The following is a 13,174-nucleotide window of genomic DNA, read 5'->3' on the forward strand; positions in this document are numbered from 1 at the left end:
TTGGTTTAGTTCCGCTGTAGTCCTCTTGTTTTATGGTTTTATGGTTTACTCTCATGTTAGTCCTTCATTAGTCCTGGTTTACATGGTATATTTTTCAGTTTCAGAATTCCCCCAGCACATTTCACATATATGCTGATGGAGTAATATATGTAAATCTCTTTCCTGGGGTTTGAAACAGTTACCTTATGGTTGTTGGGCATATGCTAAACCCACTGTGCCGCTATGCCTGTGCTGTGTTCCAGGTACGTGCGCTCGCGGACCAAACACGACATTGACATGCGCATCGGGATCCACTCAGGCTCCGTTCTCTGTGGGGTCCTGGGGCTGCGTAAGTGGCAGTTCGACGTGTGGTCCTGGGACGTGGACATCGCCAACAAGCTGGAGTCTGGAGGCATTCCTGGGTAAGGGAGGGCATCCGGGTGAAAGGAGAGGAAGGGAGAGAGGGTTTTTTTGGTATTTATATTAAAAAGGCAAATTAAACTGGACGCTGGACACGTGCTGTGTTTTGAAATACGATGGTGGTTCTACTTCTCAAATTAAAACATTTATTATTTATTATTATTTATTATTTAACCCACAATTCAGCATTATATTCAAATTAATGAAGTTATCAGCAATACAACTTTGGAACTTTCTACCATGCTATATAATTGTTCCCTGATGCGGTAGTTTCATTAGCGGAATGTACGGTGATGTGTTGTGATAGCGCTCTGAAGGGGGAGTGACTTAGCATGGAGAGCAAAATGAGGATAGACTAAACAGAAACTTATAAATACGTTGTTTTCAGCAAATGTAGACTTTTCCAAACCATGAAAGGTAACATGGTGATCTAAATATGTTATGTGTTAGCAGTTAATACCCCATAGAAGTAAAATACCCCAACTTTAAATAATTTGTCTATCATGAATTTACCTAAAAGAAATAACACGTCCATTCACATTATTTTTGGTGTCTTTCCAATGAACCAGTAAAGATAATCAAGTCAAAGTTATGCATGTGTGTTATTGTTGCAGTTCCACGTACGTTCCACAGGGGGCTCTCATCAACCCTCTGATTTTAGAAAGAACGTAGTTATTTTCAAGTTTTCGAGATCACATGAATGCCACACGAATCTGGACCGAAGCTGTTGTGGTCTGCTCCTTTGATACCGCCGTTTCCACAGCCTTGTCCGGACCATTTCACCTGCTCACTGACCCTGTGATGTCACCACCATGACCTCTGACCCCACAGACATGCTCCATTAGCACACATGACTGAGAGCGCCCCCTGTGGACCGGCACAGTCTGCTCTGGAACTCTGCCCGGTCTCACTATCTCACCCTCCCACCAGTGAGCACGGTTTGATGTAGCCAAGTTAGTAAGAGAGGATATGTTCTGTTTCTAATTATACTGCTGAATTTATTTGATGAAAACTGTATTTTTTTGTGGAGGCCAAAATTTCAACAGCAGTAGTGTCGCAGAGTTTCAAAAAAACTGTTGATTTAACCAACAGAATGTTTGAAAATCAACTCATGGATGAACTGTGATGAAAGTCTGGAAGCAAGACTAGGAATAAATCAGGACTGAACCAGGACTAAACCAGGACTAAACCTGGACTGAACCAGGACTGAACCGGGACTAAACCAGGACTGAACCAGGACTGAACCAGGACTAAACCCGGACTGAACCAGGACTAAACAGGACTGAACTGGACTAAACCAGGACTAAACAGGACTGAACTGGACTAAACCAGGACTAAACAGGACTGAACCGGGACTAAACCAGGACTGAACTGAGACTAAACCAGGACTAAACCAGTACTAAACCAGGACTGAACCAGGACTGAACCAGGACTGAACAGGGACTAAACCAGGACTGAACCAGGACTGAACCGAGACTAAACCAGGACTAAACCAGGACTGAACCAGGACTAAACCAGGACTACATTAGGATACAAGGTCTAAATGAGGACTAATCCAGGGCTGCTACAAGAGTAAACCAGGACCAAAGGAGAAATAAACAAATGTTAGGATAGAATTATGATGCGGTGATAATTTCTTCATCATCTTGTTCTGAACATTATGGGTTAACACAAACAAAAGCACCTTCTCCCAAACATCTCCCTGCTCCTCCTCCCTCCAGGAGAATCCACATCTCCAAGGCGGCTCTGGACTGTCTGAACGGAGACTACGAGGTGGAGGAGGGACACGGGAAGGACCGCAATGACTTTCTGCGCCGGCACAACATCGAGACGTTCCTAATCAAGCAGCCGGAGGAGAGCAGCCTCAGCCCCCCCGAGGACATCATGAAGGAGGCGGGGGGCGGAGCCGATCGCAGGGCCAGTACCGCCACTTTCAACGAGGCATCGTGGAGCCCCGAGCTGCCCTTCGACAACATCATGGGCAAGCAGAACGTAAGCTAGCCTTTTCTGGTAGTGTTGTCATGGTGATAAGTGCACATTAATTAGCCTTCATAAAGCATGAACACAGATTTAATTCATCATGAACAAATAGTTTATTAAAGGGCCCATATTACGCTGTTTTCTGGTCTATCTTATAACAGTATTTCCTCATCGAAAAATTACTAAAGCTCACAAGAGTCAATTTTGTGTAATATAGGACCTTAAAGAATGACTCGGGCTTAGCAAGTACTTAAATGAGAAGTTACGGTTAGGAGTCAGGGTATTTTTTTTTTTTTTTTTTAGCTTTCAACCATATTACAGTATTCTCTTATCAAAAACATGCCTGAAGAGGTTCATGCATGTTTGAATATTTATTCTCCCCATGCTCTATTCAAACCCTCCTCATGGTAACCTATAAGATTCTGTATAATACTCTGCTCACAAGCCCAGGTCACCCAAAATTGGACGCAACAACTTGACAAACCTGAATCGATGTGCACTGTGTTTCATTAACGGGATGCATATTGATTGTTATGTGATAGCAGTCTGAAGGGGGAATGACTTAGCATGGGGAGCAAGGGGGGAATTATTCTGAATTATTCTTAATAAACTATTTGTTTATTGTGAAGTTAATCTTTGTTCATGGTAGTTTTAAATGGTAGTTTGGGCATCTTTTTTTTTGTACAACCCTTCTACCTATACCTTTACCCATCATACTCCTCCTATTCATGTCAGACAACGTGTTTTATACATATTACACATTTTTACTTGTTTTGATATGGAGTATACTACGAAGCTGATTGGATATAGCCAGGCTCAAAACTCAGCTCACTTTCTGCCCACTGCTTCATTCACCTATAATGTAGTTGTGAGCATAAGTGCGTGGTGTGCATAATATTCTACACATTGCTCCCAGTGTGCAAACAAACCAAGTGGGGTTTTCCAGAGGCTCCAGGAGGATGATGCCCATAGGATGGAATATAAAACTTATGAATCTGGAGACTGACTTTTTCTCAGAGGACCTTGAGAAAAGCAACCTTGTAAAGGACTGGAGCTGTGTGTAAGAGCGCCCCCTCTGGTGAGTGCTACACCTTTTAAGCCTTGGGGAGTTAAAGCTTCACCTGAGCACTCGTGTTTCTAAGTAATTACATGTGATGGAGAGGGTTTATCAAAGCATCTACACACTAACTATAGTATAGCACTGATCAACATGTGCAGAAAGACTTGTTCAAAGAGAGACAGATCTGATCTAAGTTTTAACTCATGCTCTTAACCTGCTCCTGACCGGGTTAGCTCTGACGTTCTGTTACTATAGTGATGCAGCCAGGTTGAAAAGTGAGCCGTCTTTGTGGAAGTCCAGGGTTTGAGTTTGACTAACCCAATTTAGCCTTCTATCATGCTTCGTAGTATACTCTTGAGGTCAGATTAGGCTAAATCCAGGTCCAAACCAGGACAAAGTTGCTCCATGTAAAGTTGCTTTACAATTTCATTCTTTATTCATTCATTTTATTGTAGTCAGAGAGGCAGTGGGACAGAATGACAGAAGCCAAGCTGCCAATCTGCACTACTGGCCCCACAGACCACCACCAACACTCACACACACACACACACACACACACCACATTCATACTAGGCGCTTCTGAGATCTGACGGGATCAGTCTTTGATACAGAATATAGGCGTTAGACTGGTGGTCAGTTACTGAACATGACGATGGGAATGTTATGGAGTCTTTTCATGTCTGTATGGCAGAACCTACATTTAAGGAATCCTGGGGGCCTATATTAGGGGACAGGACAGAGTCTTTGGGCAGTTTTCCTTGTTAAATAAAGGTTACTTAATTTAACACTCAAGTGCAATTCATAGCTACCCCACCTTCTGATGTGATCCTAGTGGTCTGATCAGCTGTATGGTTGCTGGTGAATTGAAATCTGATCTGCAGTATGGTGGATATATGTTGTGATGGTATCAAGTCTGTCCAGCTGTATAATTGCTGATGTCATGGTAAGCACATGTTGTTTGGTCTGATCAACTGTATGGTGGCTGGTGTTGTTGTTTGGTCTGAATAATATCATCATTAGTGTTGTAGTGATTGTATATTATTTGATCTGATCAGCTGTATGGCAGCTGATATGTGCGATTATGTTGTTTGTACTGTGCAGTTGTAAGGTGATCTATATATATAGTAATAGTAATTTGTCTCACCAGTAGTATGCAGGCTTGTGTTGTCTTTAATATGATCAGCTGTATGTTGGCTGATGGTGTTGTTGTCTGGTCTGAACAGCTGCATGATGACTTGTGTTCCGCTCTGATAGTGTATTGTGTGATGATCTGAGCAGCTGTATGGTGCTTTGTGTTGTTGTTTTTTTGTTGTTTGACCTGAGCAGCTGGATAGTGCCTTGTGTTGTTTAGTCTGAACAGCTGTATGGTGCCTTGTGTTGTTGTTTAGTCTGAACAGCTGTATGGTGCCTTGTGTTCTGTGTTGATAGCGTGTTGTTTTTCGCTGGTGGCCTTTCCGTGGCATTTCCCGGAGCTCTCCGTGTAACATGTTTCCTATGGGCCATACATGTTTCCAGTGCAGATCACAAATGTCAGTCTCTGGCCTTTGTACTCTCAAAGATCTACACAACAGAATAATGAACCAAGCCCCGGGTCAGAGCTGAACCAGGGCTATACCAGGTCTCAACCAGGTCTCAACCACGACTAAAACAGATCCAAACCAAGACTGTATGTGGACTAAAGCAGGTCTAAAAGGACGTCCAAAGTAGGATTATACCAGGACTAAAATGGGTCTAAATCAGGTTTAAATTTTGACTGTATGTGAACTAAAGCACATCTAAAATTGCCATGACGATATCAGGACTAAACTAGGACTACACAACTACCAAACCAGGACTAAGCTGTATGTCTAAACCAGGAGTAAACCAGGCCTGGATCAGGTCTAAACCAGGACTAAACGTGAACTTAACCATCACTAAAAAGCCTGGATTGGTCAAACAATGAGAAAATCCAGTCTTCCATGTTTATCTTACACAACATCTCTCCTCTCCCTTCTCTCGGATAATAATAACTTCCCTCCCGCTCACGTGACTCTGATATTAGCACATGTGTGTGATAATAAACCAGGAACTTAACCATCTGTAAACCATATTGAGCATTATGACTTGAGACTGCATTGGTTAAACAAGTAGGAAATCCAGTCTTCCGTGTTTAATTTACTCTGATGCAGATTAAATGAGGGCCAAACTAGGTCTACAGCAGTACTAAGCAAGGACTGAACTAGGACTAAACAACAACAGAAAAAGAGGCTTGGATGAGCAGCGAAATGTCTTCACTCCTTTTTGTCCATTTGGCAGATTTGAATTTTTATTTTACTATAAACTAGAGGATAAACCAGGTTTGAACCAAGAATAAACAAGGTCTAAGCAAGAACTAAACCAGGATCGTGAGCATTACTAAAGAAGGACTCCTACTAAACCAAGGCTAAACCAATATTTCAAAATACTAAACTCCAACATACCCTAAACTACATCCAAACCAGGACTAAACCTGATCTGAATCAAGGATAAACATGAACTAAACCTGTCATGATAACACATTTTGAAGCATGATATATGTCGCTACAGAGAAATATAACAATAAACAATAATATTGAAACTGCTTTATGCCACTGACAAAATAGCAGTAAAGCGGGTTAATCCCAGTAAATCATTTTTAATATAAGCTGCATCATTAAAAGACCTGAGCTGCAACAGATGAACAGCAGATTTAAGCAATATGTAGCCATAGAAATTACATATTCAATCCTCTACAGCTCAAATCTTATCAACAAACATAACAAAAATCTCCCCATTATTGCAAAGAAAATCTGCACACGATAAATATTGTTGCATCTTCTCATATACTGAATGATAAGTCGATATGTAATAATTATCAAAAGGGAATAAATCCAGTCTAATCCAGTATAAACAAAGACTGAAGACAAACTAAACCAGGATTGCAAGTATGAGTTAAGAAGGGCGACAGTAGCTCAGTTGGTAGAGAGTTTGAATCCCACTCTCGACATAAACGGTAGAGCGTTGGCCCAGATGAATGCTGTCGCTGTGTCCTTGGACAAGACACTTAACCCTCCTCACCCCCAGTGTCTGCGTACACTGGTGTATGAGTGTGTGTGTGAATGGGTCAGTGGTTCCTTGACGTAAAGCGCTTGGAGTGAATTGAAGGTGGAAAAGTGACCGTTTATCATCACTACCAAACCACGACTAACCAATATTGCAGAATATCTAAACCAGGTCTGTAACTAAAGCAGGTCTGAACTGAGTATAAACCAGAACTAATCAAGAACTAAACCAACAATAAGAATTACTAAAGAAGGTCTTCTACTTTTAGGGCTGTGGTCAAATAAAGAAATTCTTGGTGGACCAAAGACATGTCCAGCCAATCGATGGGTTGACTGAAAAGCGGGTGTGGAAAAAGCTCTCAAAACTCTTAAGCTACATCTAAACCATAACTAGAACAGGTCTGAACCGAGAATAAACCTGGACTAGACAAGAACTAAACCAACAATAATCATTACCAACAGGGGCGGCACCAGGCGGATGGGCTTCAGGGGACAGTATCCTCCCCAAGAATGACCAACGCTCCCTTATAGCTCCCCCACAGATTTTTCCTCACTTTCATAGCACATCCAGTTTCGACTAAAAACATTCAAATGGCACCTACAGATTTGTTCAAAATGAGACTTCCTTGCTGGGTTTGAAGTCACTCATTAGTTTAAAACAGCGGAACAAACATGCTGGGTGGGTGGGGGCTACACTCAGTTGTTAAAAGACTCTAAATTAACTTGTTAAGTGAGCACGCACATTGAATATCTTAGCGCTCTTAGCTCCTCCTACCAAAAATGTCTGTCTCCGGCCCTGATTACCAAAGAAGGTCGACTACTAGGGTTGAAAAAAGCTCTCAAAACTCTAAGCTACAGCTAAACCGGAACTAAATCAAGTCCGAACTAAGAATAAACCCGGACTAAACAAGTATCATTAAAGCCAATACTGTGCATTATGTCTTGAGCCTGGATTGGTCTAACATTGTTTATCTTACACAGCATCTCTCCTCTCCCTTCTCTTAGATAATGATGCCTTCCCTCCCACTCACGTGATTCCGATATTAGCAAACTCGACGTGTGTGTGGGAAAGACAGGTTCTATTTTTAGTGTACAGTTCCATTCACCGACGCGCTAATGTGGAGGGCCGCTGTTAAACTCTGACCCCTGGTATTCTCATTTTGATTGGTCCAAATGTCAGCGATTGTCCCGGGCATAATGAGCAGTGCGCGCTTACCCGGCCGCATCCATATTCAACAGAGGGGCAGCGGTCAAGTCCACGCATGCCGCCGCAGTGTCTTATCAGAGCACTGGAGCGGAGAGCATGGGCGGCGGGGAGGCGGAGCCAGAACCGTGCATCAATGTCACCTTCAGGAGGGATTCTTATACAGTGCAAAAATAGATCTATGTTAGTTAAAGGGGGGGTTGAGCTTTTACCATGTTATAATGTTTTTCCTTCATCAAAAACATGCCTCAAGAGGTTTTAGATGTCATCCATGCGTGTTTGAGTAATTTTGTGATCTCTCCCAGGCCCTAGTCAAAGATTTGTCCAATGCTCAGCCCACAAGTCTATGTCACCCATAACAATTCTCCATAAATATGTAAAAGCATGATACAAAACAGTACACTACAGCTTTACAAACCTGATATGATGTGCAAGTTTCTTCAAATCTAACATACAGTTCCTTTAAAGCTAAAGGTGCACTATGTAACCTTTCTGGATGATTATATACTAATTGCTTGTCTTGATGGACATGTTAATACTTTGAAAGTTCCACAGTTAAACTAATCTATCTTGCATTTTTTCAATAACATGTTTTTATTGCTAAAAAATACTTGTGAAACATTCTTTTTGCATTCTTAGTGTTACCAGGCACACCTTTACACAGATCTGACCTGTAACTTGGTCTTGGTGCTCCCTGCTTATCTCCAAAGAGTCAGAAAAGTTCAATATCATACAGGGAACCTTCCAGCCAAAATGATCATCTCCCTGAAGACAAAGAGTTGATAGCAAAAAAGTTACATAGTGCACCTTTAAGACATCAAGACATGTATTTTTAGATCGAGTGATTTACGATGTACAAATGTGTTTTGGCACAGTGGAAAGTAGCAGTCTTGTAAACATCTCTGAGAACCATATCACGAGCTGGTCCAGCCCCTCATACATATTTGATGCATCACTGCTACAAAGTGCTCATTAGTTTTACCTCATTTAAGAACCTCCTCATTTCAGAGTTTGCATCCTAGACTATGGGGCTGTTTGGAGTTTGCATGTTCTTCCTATGCCTGGGTGAGTTTCCCTAGTAACCCAAAACATGTACAGTATCCTAGGCTAATCCTTCAGCTAGGTACTCTGAGATCTGGAGGAGGGTCCCTGGTCACTACACTTCTCCTGACAGTTGGCCTGTACGAATTGGGGCTCTCGTTATCAACTTTAACTTAACTTTTTGTATTTTTTGTATTTTTAAAATGTATGTATTTGATGTTAAAGGCACTGTACCTGATTGGAACTAGTTCATTTTAAACGGTTTGCAATGGTCTGATTCATCACTTACCACATGCATTCTGAGCATCCTAGTTCTACACCATAATGAGTTTATAAGCGCTTTTCACAACTTTCAGACACCAACAACAACTAGCATGCTAACCGCACACTTCCTAACTATGGAACAATAAAAGGTTTTGTAAATAAGTCCAGAAATACATGGAAAAAACTGGTACAGGGACCTGTTTGTGCAGGTTGTGGGTTGTGGTTTAGCGCAGAAATACTGTTCAGTTGTCAAAATGTTTGCATTTCTGAAAAAAAGTACATATCGCAAGATTGTCTTATCACATCGAGAGTCATGTATCACAAGTCGTATCTAGGATGTGTTGGGGAGCGGATTTCTACTGCTGAGGAGGTGATGAAGGAGAAGGACGAGGGTTGTTCTACTGTTGAGGAGGTGTTGGAGGAGGAGAAGGGTTGTTGTACTGCTGAGGAGGTGAGGGAACAGGAGGGTTGTTCTACTGTGGAGAAGGTGATGGAGGAGGGTTGTTCTGCTGCTGAGGAGGTGATTGAGGAGAAGAACGAAGGTTGTTCTACTGCTGTGGAGGTGATGGAGGAGGAAGACGAGTGTTGTTCTAATGTTGAGGAGATGAAGGAGGAGGGGAAGGGTTGTTGTACTGCTGAGGAGGTGATGGAACAGGAGGATTGTTCTACTATGGAGAAGGTGATGGAGGACGCGGGTTGTGCTACCATTGAGAAGGTGATTGAGCAGGAGGAGGAAGGTTATTTTACTTCTGAGGAGGTGATGGAGGAGGAGGAGGAGAATGGGGAGGAGGAGGAGGAGGAGGAGGAGGAGGAGGAGGAGGAGGAAAGTTGTTTTGCTGCTGAGGTGATGATGGAGGAGAAGGAGGAGGGTTGTTTTACTGCTGAGATGGTGATGGAGGGGGAGGAAAACTAATACAGGCTGGATGAGTCATTAAGCACAGGAACTATTATGCAGAATATAGCTCAGATGACAGTCCACACCTCAGGGTGGTTCTAGGACTTGACTAATAACAGATACCCCTGACTACAAACAATGAGGGTGTGGAAGATTCCGTGTAGTTAGCTCCACAGCCAATAAAAGCCTTGATTGGCTTTGTTTGGCTGGAGCTGGGTGCCATGGGTGACATCAAACTCCCTTAGTCCATTTCTTTTCACAGTCTATGGGTCAAACACATTCACTCTTAAACTTTTGTCCAGTGACAGAATATACATTTCCTTTCACTGAGGACAAAACAAGCCAACATTTTAACCTTTGTCCGATGAATAATACAATGTACTGTTTACTTTTACCAATACTGTTTAGTTGATGTTATAGACACCCGAGCCCTACTCGGACCTTTGAACAATACTTTAAAATCATATATTTCATGTTTGTTCCCGACCCATTCCTCGACTTTCCTTTTCCAAAACACCTTCTCCATCTTCCTGAATATAACATATAGCAGTAGACGCAGCGTTCGATGCTAATGCTATTATCCACTCAGCAACTCAGCTAGTCCGGAAAGATTTTGGAATACCGGAACCAATCCCCTGTATTTTGTCCTATAGCTGTTAGCATTAGCCCGCAAATATTTTGAATAATCCAGAGGGTATCAGCTGGTACCAACCCATCACCACATTTAGGTCAGAGCCTTATTTAGACACATTGTTGAGTGTGTAAACCTTTTGATGTTCTCTATAGATAATTATTAGCATAAAACTGACATCTGAGCTAAAAGCACTTTCAGTTTAGATTTGGGTGCTTCTGTTAAACATCTAGTGTGCACTGAACCTCCTCTTTTACCTGTTACTGGTGAAAAAAACAGATAAATGACATGCATATCATGAACAAACATTGTATATAGTTTAATATGATTTGCTTCACCGTTCATTTGTCTGTGAAAGAGTGATCGAGCTGTAGCAGCAGGTGGACATAGAGAATTCTGCATCTATGAATGTCTATGGAATTAACTATAGTAAAGCTTGACACGAAATGGTGATCACTGTGCTCACTGCATGTCGCCCGTAGCACATGCCTCATACCTATACCAGATACCAGATGTGTACCTATATGGGATGTGTACCTATACCAGATGTGTACCTATACCAGATGTGTACCTATACCAGATGTGTACCTATACCGGATGTGTACCTGTGCCGGATGTGTACCTATACCGCATGTGTACCTGTGCCGGATGTGTACCTGTGCCGGACGTGTACCTATACCAGACGTGTACCTGTGCCGGACGTGTACCTATACCAGACGTGTACCTGTGCCGGATGTGTACCTATACCAGACGTGTACCTGTGCCGGATGTGTACCTATACCAGACGCGTACCTGTGCCGGATGTGTACCTATACGGGATGTGTACCTATGTCTGATGGGTACCTATACCAGATGTGTACCTATGCCGGATGTGTACTTGTGTCGAATGTGTACCTATACCGCATGTGTACCTATACCAGATGTGTACCTATACCAGATGTGTACCTGTGCAGGATTTGTACATATGCTGGATATGTACCAGTGCCAGATTTGTACCTATACTGGATTTGTATCTATATCAGATGTGTACCTGTGCGGGATGCGTACCTATACCAGATGTGTACCTGTGCTGGATTTGTACCTATGCTGGAAGTGTACCTATACCGGATGTGTACCTGTGCGGTCTGGGACATGGGACATTGGGTTGATTTTGCTGTTTGCATGTGCTTCCCCCGTAGACCCTGGCCGCTCTAACACGAAACTCCATTAACCTGCTTCCAAACCATCTCGCCCAAGCTTTGCATGTCCAGTGTGGGCCCGAGGAGATAAACAAGCGCATAGCCAGCTCCATCCATCAGAGGAGCGGAGATAAGCTGAGACGCGAGCACATGAAGCTTTTGTCACTCATGTTTAGAGTCTCCAGTCTGGAAGAGAAGGTAGAGGGCTTTGGAGTGTTCTCTGATCAGTAGACCTGTCACGAAATACAGTAAAATATACTATAAACAATACTATGGAGACTAATTAATGCCACTCACTTAATAACCTTAAAGAACACATATTATGCATTCTTGTGGCTTTAATATTCTTTAAACGTACTTTTTGACATTGTATAATAAATAATTCACATTTATTTAAAGGTCTTATATTACACAAAATGAACTATCGTGTGTTAGAATGTAGTTACCTCATCAAAAACATACCCAGAGTTGTGTTTTGTTTCACTCACACATGTTTGACTAAAAGGAAATAAATTAACACTGTCAGCATCCCCAGAGGTCAAAATGCTCTCTTCCACCCTGTAATGTCATGTAGTTATAGTTTTCAAATTAACATCTAGCTTTTACCTTTGTTCAATAGAGTTTGGCAATTCCAGGGCTGAAATTATTCGTTTCGAGTGACGGTGTATGGAGTATGGAAAAACACAGTGGGGCACTTCCTGTATTACCACATGACATCACAAGGTGGAACAGAAACATCTGTTTGAGAAAAGAACTCAGAATTTGCAGGATTTGTGTGTTAAACATGTGTGAATGAAACTGCATGTTTTTGATGAGGAAACCACAGTATGACATGGATCAGAAAATTGTGTAATATAAGCCTTTTAAAAGAATGTCTGCATTTGTAAAACTCACTTTATAAACTTCACCTCTGTTTCCAGTGACCAATGTAGGCGCTGGAGCTCCCTTTGCTGTTAGAAAGAACATTTTAAAAATAAACAAATGAGGTCCTTATCTCCTGTGAACACTTTGACTGCAGACATCTGGTGGTGGTTTATGGGCTTAAAAACTGCACCGGAAAGTCTGAAGCTTTATCTATGATGCAACAAAACTGGTAAAATGCAAACAGAGCATTGAGCATGAGTGCTCAGAGGGTTACGAATGAAGCAAAAAAACAACAACTTCATACATCCTTTATTGAACGTCAAGTCGGTGTAGTATTTATCGTGACAGGCCTACTGACCAGCTCATGAGGAACCAAGCACAGAGGCAATAACAAAACATCAGAAAAGTAATTTTACTGTGTTCACCTTTGAGTCAAGCTTCAGTAAAAAGTTAACAGCTTGATTTCAACACGAGCTGACACGTCAAATGCTGTAACCATTTTGATTTTTTTTAACTTCAGTTTAAAGCTCCACTGTGCAACATTTACATTGGCAGGTAAAGTTCCAAGGAAAGCCAAGCCTCCTAATGTTAATAATGTT

The 13,174-nt window shown here is 42.0% G+C and overlaps 1 protein-coding gene across 1 annotated transcript in view; it reads left to right on the forward strand.

Moving 5' to 3' along the window:
* Positions 1–13,174, forward strand: part of adcy8 (adenylate cyclase 8 (brain)) — an 84,302-nt gene that overhangs the window by 49,962 nt on the left and 21,166 nt on the right. Inside the window, exons 7-9 of the mRNA XM_055228236.1 lie at positions 243–401; positions 2,121–2,391; positions 11,712–11,909. Of these exons, the coding sequence (XP_055084211.1) occupies positions 243–401; positions 2,121–2,391; positions 11,712–11,909 (628 nt within the window). The remainder of the gene's footprint in view (positions 1–242; positions 402–2,120; positions 2,392–11,711; positions 11,910–13,174) is intronic.

The sequence above is a fragment of the Periophthalmus magnuspinnatus genome, chromosome 17 (genome assembly GCF_009829125.3).
Source record: "Periophthalmus magnuspinnatus isolate fPerMag1 chromosome 17, fPerMag1.2.pri, whole genome shotgun sequence".
NCBI classification, from domain to species: domain Eukaryota; kingdom Metazoa; phylum Chordata; class Actinopteri; order Gobiiformes; family Gobiidae; genus Periophthalmus; species Periophthalmus magnuspinnatus.